The 13,914-nt window shown below is 38.9% G+C and overlaps 1 protein-coding gene and 1 long non-coding RNA gene across 8 annotated transcripts in view; one reads left to right on the top strand and one right to left on the bottom strand.

Moving 5' to 3' along the window:
* cux1a (cut-like homeobox 1a) overlaps nt 1-13,914 on the top strand; it is a 123,041-nt gene that overhangs the window by 88,771 nt on the left and 20,356 nt on the right. For 2 of the 7 annotated variants that reach the window (XM_082158241.1, XM_082158242.1), the window contains exons 10-19: nt 78-182; nt 992-1,180; nt 2,808-2,866; nt 4,087-4,138; nt 5,142-5,238; nt 6,654-7,382; nt 9,922-10,002; nt 11,161-11,262; nt 12,108-12,194; nt 13,050-13,513. In XM_082158241.1, the coding sequence (XP_082014367.1) occupies nt 78-182; nt 992-1,180; nt 2,808-2,866; nt 4,087-4,138; nt 5,142-5,238; nt 6,654-7,382; nt 9,922-10,002; nt 11,161-11,262; nt 12,108-12,194; nt 13,050-13,513 (1,965 nt within the window). The remainder of the gene's footprint in view (nt 1-77; nt 183-991; nt 1,181-2,807; nt 2,867-4,086; nt 4,139-5,141; nt 5,239-6,653; nt 7,383-9,921; nt 10,003-11,160; nt 11,263-12,107; nt 12,195-13,049; nt 13,514-13,914) is intronic. The other 5 variants (XM_082158244.1, XM_082158246.1, XM_082158243.1 and 2 more) reach the window with 3 other exon arrangements.
* On the bottom strand, nt 76-13,152 carry LOC309489500. Its single transcript, XR_014202430.1, has 3 exons — nt 13,028-13,152; nt 9,887-10,113; nt 76-209 (listed from the first exon to the last, which is right to left on the bottom strand). It is a non-coding gene; the product is annotated as an uncharacterized lncRNA (long non-coding RNA).

Here is a 13,914-nt window from a genome sequence, read left to right as displayed (position 1 = left end):
AACGTCGGTTGATATAATGGTTATGAATCCTCAACCATGGCAATTTTTCACCCATTTGATCTGTTTGTGGCCCACAGAGGGCCGAGGCGGCAGAGAGGGATGCTGTGAGTCTGAGGGAGCAGCTCGCTTCAGCTGGCAAGACACTGCAACCATCCAATCAGATCGAGAAAACACCGGAAATGGTAAGAGTGATTCTCTGCATGCCTGTACTGTAGAGAGAGGGGCAGAAAGAGGGAGAATAAATGAGGGAATGGTAATGTGGGAACACTTTCCATGAAGCCTATAATAATTGAATGCATTATGAAGATATTCCCAGTGCATTAGCATTCACAATGTTGTTGTAAATATTATAACTTGATTAATTTGATTGATATTGTAATTGTTCTTATTAATATTATTATAAAAAGATTGATTAATCAATTAGTGTTTTCAAAGAAGATTGAATCATAAATTGTAAAAAATATTTGTAATATAATTCCTGATATTCCTAATGTATTCACAATGCCATTGTAAATAGGTGTAGCCAGTATAACGTATTTTTTCATTTGTATGTATGTGAATGTAAACACACACATTGTATTTGATCCACTTCAAATGTTGACTACTGTATAATTATTAATTACATTTTAATATTCATTTATTTATAGTTAGTAAATAAATTATGAAAAAATAATGAATGAATGTTTACAGCATGAAATATATAAACATAATTAATCATAGGTAATATAATACTGTTATATTTTAATTATGGTTATAATTATTTATTAAACATTTGCAATGTACATTATAGGGTGTTATGAATATAGTGCATTTAAAATACCTTCATAATGCTTTACACAGTATCTACATGCTTGACAAGGCAGGTTTAATTATATATCATATTTTATACAGAATAGTAATTCACATTGCACTGCTTGGAAAACGCACAGGAAGTGTTAATGTTTACATGGTCAATGCAGCATTGTAAAATGTGTGTATTTGTTGTGTACAGGACAAGTCTCTGGAGGCGCTATCTTGCACCAGTCTGGAGGCAGAGTTGGGTGCTAAGGAGAGGGAGGTGGAGCGTTTGGCCGAGGATGTTCAAAGACTCCAGGCCAGTCTGGCCCAGCTCAGCGAGACCTCCACCAATCAGATCAGTCAGCTTGAGCAGCAGCTGAGCTCCAAAGAGGCCGTACTAAAGGTCAGTCACTAAATCATATTAATAAAAAATATAGGTAATATATCAAGTAGGGCATAATTTGTGCCCTCCAGCCAGTATTGAACACTCTGATCTTGTGTTTAGAGTGTTAGTGCTATATAAAAATTCCTGCATTGCACTCCTTAACTGTGGTAAAATCGCTGTACCTCACAGCCTTCTTCATTAATACATAAACATAAATGAAGAAGCTCCTCTCTTTAGTTCGCTGACAGCTTTAACAAGGACAAGTGAATGAGCCTGGTGGTTCATTATGGAGCAGCGGCCCATCTAAAGTCACATTAACACTGGACTCCAGACACTGGCTGTTTCAACTCGACATTTCATGTTGGATGAAGCGAATGGTCCTGCTCGTGGCAGCAGTCGGCTGCAGGACAGGCCTGTAAATGTTGCAGCGGCTCACACGAGCCATGTGACCCATGTAGTGAATGTTTAGAGTTTGAATGACAGCTGGTTGGATGGCAGGAGACTGAGCTGAGACGAAGCCTTCGCTGAGCCTCACACGGAGAGACTGCTCTGATCTGCCCTGCCTGGAGCAGACTCAAGTTCTACTGAAGAATCTGAGCATGTGCAGATTCATGAGCGCATACACATTCTCGACGCACGTACGGAATAGTGGTCGAGCTAAATGTTTGTTTTTTAATGGTCGATATCTAGAAAGCAGAACGCCTGATATAAAGCTGAAGTATATAACAATTTAAAGATAGCAAATAAACAATACAAATAAATGTACACAAAATAGCTAAATTTGTACACTTAATTTTACAATATTTACTCAAAGTTTGAAATATGTGAGAATGGAAAATTATCAAAAAATATCTATACAAAACTCTTATCCAGAGTGACTTGCCCGTGTGTTTCAGTTATATACTGTGTATACACACAGAAGTCAAAAGTTTGGAGTTGGTCACCAAAAGCAATTAATTTGATCAAAAATACAGTAAAGCAGTAATACTGTGAAATATTATTGCAATTTAAAGTAACAGTTTTTTAAATATATTTTAAAATATAATTTATTCCTGAGTTGAATACATTTTTATTTAAAAAATTGCATTTGAAAGAAATATTTATCAGATTATAAGTATTGCTACTATCACTTTTGATCAATTTAACGCATCCTTGCTGAATTAAAATATTAAAAATATTAAGTCTTACTAACCCCAAACTTCTGAACGGTGTTGTATATGAACAAAAATATTCTGGTTTCAGTTTCATTTTTAATTGAATTTATTTGTAATTTTATCATCAATAATAATATATTTTTTATTTATTTATGGTTTGTTTCTTTTAAAATTCGATGTATTTTGAGCCCCTTAAAGGGATATTGCACACAAAAAATCGGCCATTACTTACCTATCCCAAACTCGTGTGCTGTTTGTTGTCTCTGTCTATTTTTTGAAGACCCTCTATGCAGCTCTTTAAGCTCATTATGACCATGTCTATCAATCTCCAAAAAGACAGAGTACATTGACCGAATTTTCATTGGAATATTCATTTAAAGTGCCTCTCTAAAGTGAATATTGTGAATTTTCAGTGTATAATACAGTTCATACACTGATTCACATTACAATTTTGCTTATAAATAAGTATATCTGCCTTTTCCCCTCCCCAGCATCTCGAAGAAAAGCTTCAAGAGCAGTCAGACTACGAGGAGATCAAACGAGAACTCGGGTAAGTTCTAAAGCACTAATTCTGTCAGCACAAATAATCCTGATGCTTTAGCCTTTTCCTTCTCATATGTGTGAATATTTGAGCATCATTAACATTATTTTAACGCTGATGTTGCATCAACCTTAACGTTATATCCAAGTACGTAATACCATGAATTGACTGTATCGTAGGTCTAAATAAGCAAAGGTTTTGTTTGCAGTGACCTGAACTGGTCATGTTGTATCCACCTTTATAATTTAAGACCCTCAGACCATTCTTAACCTTTATCTGCCGCTCCATTATGCATGTGTCTTTCCCGTCCTTTCTCGCTGCAGGGCTCGAACTATGAGTTCTCATTACCTGGTGGTCTTGAACTTTACAGTCAGACGTACTGAATTTGATCTGATGTAGTACAGCCAAGCTGAGATATGAACCGCAGAGATCGCCAAACTCCGTCTGCGCACGGATCTTTTATTCCCATATTTTACCAGAAGGAATTTTACTCTGCGGTAATCTCCGTTCGGTTTAATAAATTCAAAGAACCTTAGGTATGCGAGGAGTATTGGGTCTTATTTTTGAGAAAAGCAGATTAAGCACGCTTTGTTGTCGGAGTGGTTTCTGCACAGGACTGAGGGATTTCTACGTTTCATCTCCAGCCACAGCTGTAATGAGGAGGCTAACGTAGTTTGCATCGGCGATAACCTAATTGAGTGATGTGTGTGTTTTTGGCTCGGCCGCTCGTCTGTGCTGTCGGTGTGTGTGTTGGGAGGCTTCGGGAGATGTCTGGCTGTCCGTTGCATAACTCGATTTTAGGCGTAATATTCCCAATTGGGACTTATAAAGCAAGTAATCCATGAATAGAGGGTGTTGTTAAGATCTGTGCTTGTCTGATGATCGGCCTAAAAAGCCGCTTTGCTGAATGTATATTGATAGCTTGTTGTCTACTCGAGGCACATTCCACCGTGATATAATGAGTGTTTTCACCCAAAAGGCTTTTGAAAATGGCCCGGTTTAATCCATAGATAACAGATCAGCGCTGGGTAGAGTGCAGCTAGGCACACAGGTTAATTTGGGTAACGTGATTGTAGGTGTCACAGAAATTTTCGAATCACGAACGCTGAGCCAACGCCTATTAAGCGTTCAGTTCTTGACCTGAAACGGAAAGCGAAGGCATATTTTATGCTTGTAGGACCATTATTTTAATACGTACAATTTTTTTATATTTTTTTATCTCTCGCCAGCACCCTGAAATCAATCGAGCACAACTCATCAGATCATCACTCTTCAGCACAGGTAAGACGTCATGTCATTAGGAAGAATGAAGTTGATTTGTATTGATTTGTCCTTTAAATGCATTATAATTGTGAAAGGCAGCATGTTTTATTGGCGTTGATGCTTTTTAAATTCTGAATATCACGTCATAAATTTTTACTTGTTCATTTATAAAAAAAAAAAGAAGATACATGTATACATTTTTTCCCTCTAAATTCACATGAAAGAGCTGATATCTGAGATTTTTTCCAGTTGTTTTCTTAATGTTTCATTCTTTCCTTCTTCCTTTATATTCTTTCTCCTTTCATTTCTCCTTTCCTTTCTTTTCCTTCATTTCTGTTCCCTTCCTTCATTCATCACTTCCTTCCTTTCATTTCCTCACTTTTTAAATTTTCTTCCCCCATTTATTTATTTCCTTTCTTTCCTTTCCATAACTTTGCTTTTGTTTCTTTCATCCTTAATTTCTCTTCTTCCTTCCTTCATTCCTTCGGTCCTTCGCTCCTTTGTTTCCTTCCTTCCTTCCTTCCCATACCTTTCCTTGTTTATGCCTTAATTTCCCTTCTTCCTTCTTTCCTTCCTTTCTAAAACTGTACATTTGTTTTTCTTTCTTTCTTACTTCCCTTTCTATAAACATTACTTTTGTTTTTGTTCCTTCAATTGACTTCTTCCTTTCTTTTCCTTCCTGTCTGTTTCCTTCCTTCCTTCCTTCCTTCCTTCCTTCCTTCCTTCCTTCCTTCCTTCCTTCCTTCCTTCCTTCCTTCCTTCCTTCCTTCCTTCCTTCCTTCCTTCCTTCCTTCCTTCCTTCCTTCCTTCCTTCCTCCCTCCCTTCCTTCCTTTCTAAAACTTTACATTTGTTTGTTTTCTTTCTTCATCACTTCCCTTTCCATAACTTTCCTTTTGTTTTTGTTCATTCAATTGCCTTCTGCCTTTTTTACTTCCTTCCTCACTTCCTTTCCCCCCTCTTTTCTGTTTCCTTCCTTCCTGTGTGTTTTTTTTTCTCTCCCTCATCAATCCTTCATTTTAGGACTCGTCCAAGCCTTTGGAGATGTTGCTGACAGGGAAAGACCATAGCCAGCTCTCAGAGAGCGCATTGAAACGACTGGCCAACAGTGACTTCAGTGGTGAGTTTCCAGTGTCCAGCCTCTTCCGAGGAACATTAACTTCCAGTTGCTGGGAAATTGCAGTTTATACACAGCAACTTTGGTGATTTTATTGATTTCTTTTTTCCAAACCTAACTTCACCTAAAATCCAGTAGGATGTGCAACATGACCTAAAAAAAAACTTTCAGAACTTTAGCTGAATGATTTTATTTGGCCCCAAGAAAAAAATGAATAAATATCGTAACAGATCATACTGATAGTGACGAGTTAGGTTTGGAGGCACCCGTGTTGTGAAGGTCAGTTCACCCTTTTCTAGAGGCAGCAACATATTAGGATTTGGTATGTAGGAGATCAGGTCACCTGGGGCTTGCATAAATCCTGAACGGCTAGCGGAGACCAATGTGATAATTAGGCCTTATTTCCCTTTTCCTGCCCTTTCGACTACGCTCTGAATGTGTGAGTTTGAAAATGTCATTACAGAACACCTCTGGACACCCCATGGAGATCATACATTTAATTTGCGTTTTAAATGTGACTTTATATCAAAAATTGCGCATTTTTAAACCTGGCATTCGCTGCTGACGGCAATGACAGAGAATCATCTGTGATCGTAGCATGCATCTGTCTCTGACAACCAACAGAATTCTATTGCACTGGATATTGATTTTGCCACCGTTGTATAAAGTGATGGTATTGTTATGGAAGCGCACACAGCAGAGGTGTTTTGTCATGGCAAAAAGGATAACCGTACTGACACCCACAATCCCTTGCAGTGAACAGTCCCCACAGCATGAGCAGGTAGCCCACGCACAGTTGCCTGGCCTGATATCTCTGGACATGCCTGCTAGTCTACAGACCTCAGAGGAGATCAGTGTTAAACGTCAGCCTGTGGCACATGCGCACACATACACAAACAGATACAGCTGTGGTTTGAATCTGGCCTTCTCTACGTTCCAGTCCCATTCCTGCTTAGATTACCTCCTTTCCCATTTCAGTATAAAGTGGCTAAAAGACTAGAACTACGCTAATAAAATGTTCTTTATGGACAGTCATCATTGGAGTAATAGTCCTATTTCACATCTCTCTGGAATACTTGATTGTGATTGGTCAGATGGCATTGTGTAGTCATATTTTTTTGTATAATTATGGCTAAACTGTTCCAGTTAACCGATTTCCTTTTGCTAGTTATGTCTTTGGAATGTACTCTTTCTTTTACAAAATTAAATTTCAACTTTACTCAATATTTTAATATTTCTTACTTAATTCATTAAGTTGCCATGTAATAAGTGAATGTACTGTCAGTTGGCCACCCCTTCAGGATGATACAAAATCATCTTGCCAGGATTTTACTCTACATTTATCTCTTAAATATATTTAGTATCAGTCTAAATCAGTATCCATGATTTTCCTCATCACCCATCGGTTTGTTTTACAGGTGCATTGGGGCGGAAAAGTAATGAAACTACAGTGGAAAACCCTCAGCGTCTTCCTGCCACTCCGGTCCCTACCACACTCCAGGGGTCTCCTCCTCCTCCCTCCCCTCAGCTTTTGATGAGGACGGGCACCGCTACCTCCGAATCTGCTGCCAGTGCCAACGGTACCCACCCTTTTTCCCCCACGGGCATCGGGCCAGACTTCTTTACCCCCGGCATGGCCAGCGTGGGCGCCACGTTCCCCCCACTGGCTGGCAAAATGGCACTCAACTCTCTTCTTCAGAGGCAGCTCATGCAAACCATCTACACCAAAGCCCTCCAGGACCCTTCTCCAAGTTCTGTTCTGTTCGGGCCACCCCATTACGCTACAACCAATTCTCTCTCCAGCCCCCTACCCCCTCAATCAGCGGGCAGCCCGGAGGTTAACGGCATGGCGCCCTCCCCCAGCCAGTCTGAGGGCGCGGGTAGCACGTCGGAAGGGGAGGAAATGGACACGGCTGAGATCGCCCGACAGGTCAAGGAGCAGCTGATCAAACACAACATCGGTCAGCGTGTGTTTGGCCATTATGTTCTGGGTCTGTCCCAAGGCTCTGTCAGTGAGATTCTGGCCCGGCCCAAACCCTGGAGCAAGTTAACCATCCGTGGCAAAGAGCCGTTTCACAAGATGAAGCACTTCCTGTCTGATGAGCAGAACATCCTGGCGCTGAGGAGCATCCAGGGCAGGCAGAGAGGTCAGTAACAGAGCTTGAGGAAAAGACATAACCTTGTTATCTCAGATGATCTCCCAACTCGCGTTTATTTTCAAACATTATGCATGCGATTAAAAAAATGTGCTCTGTAACAGCATGATACATTTCTCTCGTATTTAAGCAACTTCAACATGGGCACACTGATGTTAGCATTCTCACAGAGCACATATTCCTTTAAAGAGTCAAATCGGATGCGTTAAATAGTCAAATATGTGCAATAACGAGAGGGCAGTGCTTTGCGATTGCTGTGATCCAGTTGTACTACCCCCTTATTGAAGCTTGTTTCTGCCTCCAAAAATTTGGATTGGGTAATTGTGAGATACAATTTTAAATAAGAACCAAATTAACACTTTGATAACTCAAATGAGGTGGCAATTGACACATATAAAGTTGCATTTGTGAGATGTTTGTGATGTTTTTGAGGTGTGAAGTCGTATTTGTGAGCTATTATAGTCACAATTGTGAGGTATGAAGTCTCATTCGTGAGGTATAAATTATTTTATTTTTTTAATTATATAAATAAAAGTCGCAATTATGAGTCAAAAGTTCATTTGTGAAAAAAGTTCATTTGTGAGGTAAAAAAGGTGCGAGGTCTAAAGTTGCATTTGTGAGGTAAAAAAAAGTCACATTTGTAAGGTATGATGTGTCCGTCATGATGTATAAAGACACAATCGTGAAGTATGAAGTCGCAATTTAATTTTTAATTTATACATTTTTTACTTTGGGTGAAAACAGGCTTCCATGATTCCCTTTCGATAAGCTTTAGGCTAACCCTAACCCTTTCATCCACAATGCAATGGTGCACATAACCTTCAAAATTGAGAGTCTTCGGATAACTACATGGAGCGCATAGAGACTAGATTCTGACGAAAACACTATTAGTACTCAGTTGGCACAGGCGGCTTGTTGATTAGAGCTAAACATCAGGAGTCTACCCTTTCTTTCATTTCGGTCTCAGCCTACGGGTGAAGAGGAAGTTCAGAGAGGTTTGCAAGCGTTATGTTTTGCCTCAAGTCTGTGTTTCACAGCTAGAGTGAACAAATCAAGGCCGAGCCCAGCGTGAGCGAGAGTACTTGCATATGAGGGCAGTTGGCTGTGAATCCTTGAAGCCGTGTTGAGCCGAGTCTAAGTTTGTTCAGTCTAGCTGTGAGGCAGTAGTTTTGAAACAGAGCCGGAGCTGAAAAAGGCTGACTGTGCTGCCCGTGCGTCTGCACACCGGTTTGGAACGTCTTCAAGGGAGTCTGGTCTGGCTGTCTGCCTCCATAGCGTCGGCTTGTGGTCTCCCATGGGAGTAGGAACTTTGTAAAAACCTTAAAACCCATTCATTCACATCAAAGACCTGGGCTAAAGGAGCACATTAATGTTGAAATAATCACTCGAGTGAATTCTGCAGGGTGCAGGTGGCTTTCTATGAGGTCAGACTAGGTCGATTTGTGTTTAAGCTTAACAAACTACCATTCAAAGGATATTTACACTTATCAGTTCATGTAAAGGTATTACTTTGGATTAGAATTACTAAGTGTTTCCAAAACTGACTGTGAAGACATTCTGACATCTATATAAGATCAGAGCTCAACAATAAGAATTCTTTTGCAACACATTTTAAATGGTTCAGAAATGCTTTTTTCCCCCCTACCTTTTAGAGAAATATATTATTATTACCCAAAACTTTTAAGTAAATATTTTTTAGTTATAGTTTCTATATTTATAAATTGAAATTTTATTTAATAGTTAATAGTTTACCCTAAAATTAAAAAAGTTTATTTTTCAGGTTTTCAGAAAAAAAATCTAATTAATTCTTGAAATTAATTATTATTATTTGTGTTTGTAATGTCTATTTTTATTGGTGTTTTTAAATGTTTGAATTGTAATTGTGGCAAATATAAAGCTGTCTACTACTATATATATATATATATATATATATATATATATATATATATATATATATATATATATATTAAATCTTTTTATTAAACAATATATAAAATATATTTTTCTGAAAAGCAGATGTTTTAAAACTATTTATTTCATATTAAACAATAAAAATATATTTTCTTCACAAAAGAAAAAATTATAATTTAGGTTTTTAATTTGCAGTAAGTGCTGGAAATTATAAAATTACAATATAACTCTGAAAGCTATGGATTTATGCACACAATTTTGTTGGCAAATAATTACATATGGTGCAAATGATTCATGATTCAGTGAGATGAAAACTAGTCATTCTAGCAAATACATCAAAGCTTAATCTGTCTTCGCTAATAATAGATTAATAACCATAGTGACGCATCTAAATCAGGTGCATTCAAATTCCAAATGCAGCGCATTTGCACGTCATGCAGTGATGCTGCAACACTAGACTGATAGGACAGGTGACATTTACGTCAACAGGCCTAAAAAAAATCTCTCATACTTGGGTCATTCTTATTGTTGAGCCCTGGAGATGATTGGACAACTGACAGCAGAAGTTTAGGGCTTGGTCTTACTTTATTTCTATCTTCCGCCACTTGTTTTCCAACAGAGAACCCAGGCCAGAACCTGAACAGAGTATTTCAGGATGTTCCGAAGCGAAGAACCGGCTCGGAAGGCTCCACGCGGCCAGGTCTGTCTCACGCCTTCCCTCTCGTGTTACGAGTTTCTGGAGTGTCAGATCCGCTCTGTCTGTATGTTTTTGTTGTGCTGGTCTGTTTCTTCTCAATCTCTGGCCTGGAATCTGTTGCAAAACAAGTGAGTGAGACAGACAGGGCTGGAAGAAGTGTGACTGGGATTAAAAAAATATCTCGTTCCGACTGTCTGAAGACAGCCGTTTACAATAAATGCTACACCTTTGACTTCATAAATTAGTTTCAAACTGTGGAAAAACTTTGTGTGAGTGTTATCAAGTCTAAACCAATGTAACTTTCCATCACGGAGGTCCTTGAGAAGTCTGTCCTGTTATTTTGTGGTCAGCTTGTGTGTTTATATATGTGTGTGTGTGGCAGAATCCTTCAGGCAGATCCACAGTGCCACCACATTACAACTGGTGGTTGAGTCTCCCCTAGGGCGGCGCTGTGGGTGGCTAGCCTGTGTGTGTGTGTGTGTGTGTGTGTGTGTGTGTGTGTGTGTGTGTGTGAGAGAGAAAGGGCGAGAGAGCATTACTTCCACCTCACACACTTGTCCAGCTGCTCTCATCACACACCAGTGACTCTGACCTTGCCCTGTTTCCCACTGCTCATTGGGCAGTTCCTCTGCCACTTTTTCCCCCTCTCTCTCTCTCCATATTTATTATTATTGCGCCGACCCGTCTGATGATACTTCCATACAAGCTCCGTTGTTTCTCATGGACTTTGTCCAAATCTCACCGACTCTTTGTTCTGTGGACTTGTGGAGGACAGGAAAAGGTTTCAGTCCTTACACAGGAAGTGCTGCTGTAGCCAGGGGCAGTGCAGGTGCTGATTCACACAGTATTATAGACAAGCAAACGATTGCTAATGGTTTTTTAGTTCTGTGCCGTTGAGTTTGGTTGCAGGATTGCATTTCCATAACTTAAAAAAGTGCCAGCCTTATTTTAGCATACCACATAGATTGTTGTTAAAGTAAGCTTGCGTTTGCACCTGTTTAAACTTGCCGTGCAGAAATAGTAAAGAGCATAGCAATATTTTTTTGCTGTTTTCAATCTAAAAGGTTGTATATTGTGCTCCATTTCAGAACAAAACTGATCTATATGTTGTTACACATGATGTCTCACGCACGGCTACATGTCCTTGTCGTGTCTTCACAGGTAACATCACAACGCGGATCCGTACACCTGAGACCGGCTCTGATGAAGCCATCAAGTCCATCTTGGAGCAGGCCAAGAGAGAGTTACAAGTGCAAAAAGCAGGTGAGTCTTTTTATGCCATCAGGAAAACAAGGGTCCAGGCATTCACACCTGTTTTCCATTGACCCACAACCAGTAAAGTCACTTCAGGATAGGACTCACTTTTGTCACCTGAATACGATCATTCTTGCATTCACTTTTTCTAAATGAGCCAGTAAGTTTTCTGATGTAGAACTGATTGTGGCATCGTCATACTAATATAATACACTACTGTTCAAATGTTTTGGGTAGGTAAGTGTTTGTTTTTTTTAAATACATTTTATTAAGCAAGGATGCATTCAATTGTTCAGAAGTAATAAGATAATTCTACAAAAGATTTTTTTCTATCTCAAATGAATGCTGTTCTTTTGAATGTTTTAAAAATAAATTAAGGTTTCTAACAAAATAAAGCAGCGCAACTTTTTTTTAAGCATTGATGATAATATGTTTCTTGCGCACCCAATCAGCATATTAGAATGTTTTCTGAAGGATCATGTGACACTGAAAATTCAGATTTGCCATTAGAGGAGTAAATTACATTTAAAAATATATTAAACCAGAAAACGGTCATTTTAAATTGTGATACTATTTTACAATATTACTGTTTTTACTGTATTTTTGATGAATGCAGCCTTGGTGAGCCTCCTTTCAAACAACTTTTGAACAGTAATGTATGTTGGCTAAAACTGTAATTGCAATGTAGATTTTGCACACAAGAACTGTCTAAAACAAATGATTATATCAGTCAATAACATACTAAGTCGTATCCTCCCTGTTTTGAGTGTTTAAAATTCCCACTTTTACCTTTTCCTGTCCAAGCTTGTGTAACGGAATTAAACTAACTGTCTCTTCCCCACCTGCCACTGCAGACGGCGTGGGGGAGAGGCAACGGCGATCAGGTTACCACAGAGGGTCGGGCAGCTATTTCCAAATATATGCACACAGTCTAAGACTTGGTGAGGTTTTGTGCTGTCTGTTGAAAGTTCCCCCCCAGATTTTACTCCCACGCCAAGAGCGCTACTGCTTCCAATTAACTTCTCACTGTCATAAATCAGTCTGAGTCATGGAGATTTATGGCCGATGTATGTTTTATATATATACATCAATGAAAAACCCAGTGTATATACACATGTTGAAATCTTTTATGATCTAACTCACAGAAAACTGACGTCTTTAACTTTATTATTTGAAACTCTTTACAGAGAGTTCCTTTTGCTATAATATAACAGTATATATTACATTTACATTAAACTCCAAATTTATTCTACAGTATTATTGGGTAACATAGGGCAGCAATCTCTTACTGGCACCCTATTAGTAGTTCATCCAACATGAGAGTTCTGTCATCATTTATTCACCCTCATGTCTTTCCAAACCAGTATAGCTTTCATTCTTCTGTGGAACACAAAAGAAGATGTCTTAGAATGTTAACACTACTTTTCCATGCTATAGAAGTATATGGTCAGGGGCTGTTGATATCCAAAAATAAGAGACATAGGAGTATAAAAACACCATTAGAGTATCATAACATTAGTCTATATAGCAAAATTGTCATTTTATGAAACTATTTTGTCTTTTTTGAAGCTTGACAGCTTGTGGTAACTATATTCTTTCACTGACATAACATTCTTAAATCTTTCTACTTTTGTGTTCCACTGAAGAAAGTAAGTCATATGGGTTTTGAAAACATGAGGATGAGTATATAATGCCAGAATAGTTATTGTTATGTAGGCTGTTTTTTGAGTAATAATATGGTGATTTATTGGTAAAACAGATTGTGACCACTTACATGTTGTCTTTTGTTCCTGCAGTTGAGAATTCTCAGCCTCCGTCCTCCTCCAGCAACTCTGACGAGAACATTCGCTCCATCCTTGAGCAGGCTCGGAGGGAGATGGAGGCCCAGCAGGTGGCTTTGGAGCCCGTATTGAAGGCCAGCTCTATGGCCCCGACAGATCTCTCGCTGCTGGGCTCAAAGCTCCTGGGCTCCCCGCTCTCCACTCTCTCCTACACCCCAATTGCTCAGTCTCTGAAAAAGCCCTCCACCTCTCCTCTCCTGGACTTCCACAGTGGGGTAAAGAAGGAGATGGGTGAGGTGGCCGTCTCAGATATGGGGCTGGACGGGGTGCCCAAGCTCGGACGTCTCTCTGAGAGTGGAGGAGGTGTAGGTGGGGGTTCTTGGAGGGAACACTGGTGGAGCACAGGTCTTTCTGAGCGCCGCGGAACCGGGCAGACTTCCGTTAGCGAAGATGCCCACAGCCAAGAGGATAGCAAGGAGGTATAGTGCATTATTAGTAACTTTTTGATGCCACACATCCCCAAATATTATAGAAATACTAAAATAACACACACATATGACACACACAAATACACATATATCGATAGATGGATGGTTAGACAGACAGACAGACAATAGATCGATAGATGGATAGATGTGTGTGTGTGTAGTTATATAATATTATCGTATTTTGAAGTATTATAATTTAAAGCATTTTATCATCATTTTATTTTATTTTAAGTAATCTAATGTGCTTTTGTCATTTTTATTTGTTTTTTCCCCCCAATATTTTTTTAGCTTTACATTTTTTTCCAGATTTATTTTACTACTTTTTTTATTTTTTATTTTTCATTTTCATTTTTCATTTAAAATTTTTTATTTTCTTTTTTCATTCATATATA

The sequence above is a fragment of the Leuciscus leuciscus genome (genome assembly GCF_965113295.1).
Source record: "Leuciscus leuciscus genome assembly, chromosome: 24".
Lineage (NCBI taxonomy): Eukaryota > Metazoa > Chordata > Actinopteri > Cypriniformes > Leuciscidae > Leuciscus > Leuciscus leuciscus.
This window is presented reverse-complemented; position numbering and strand designations above follow the sequence as displayed.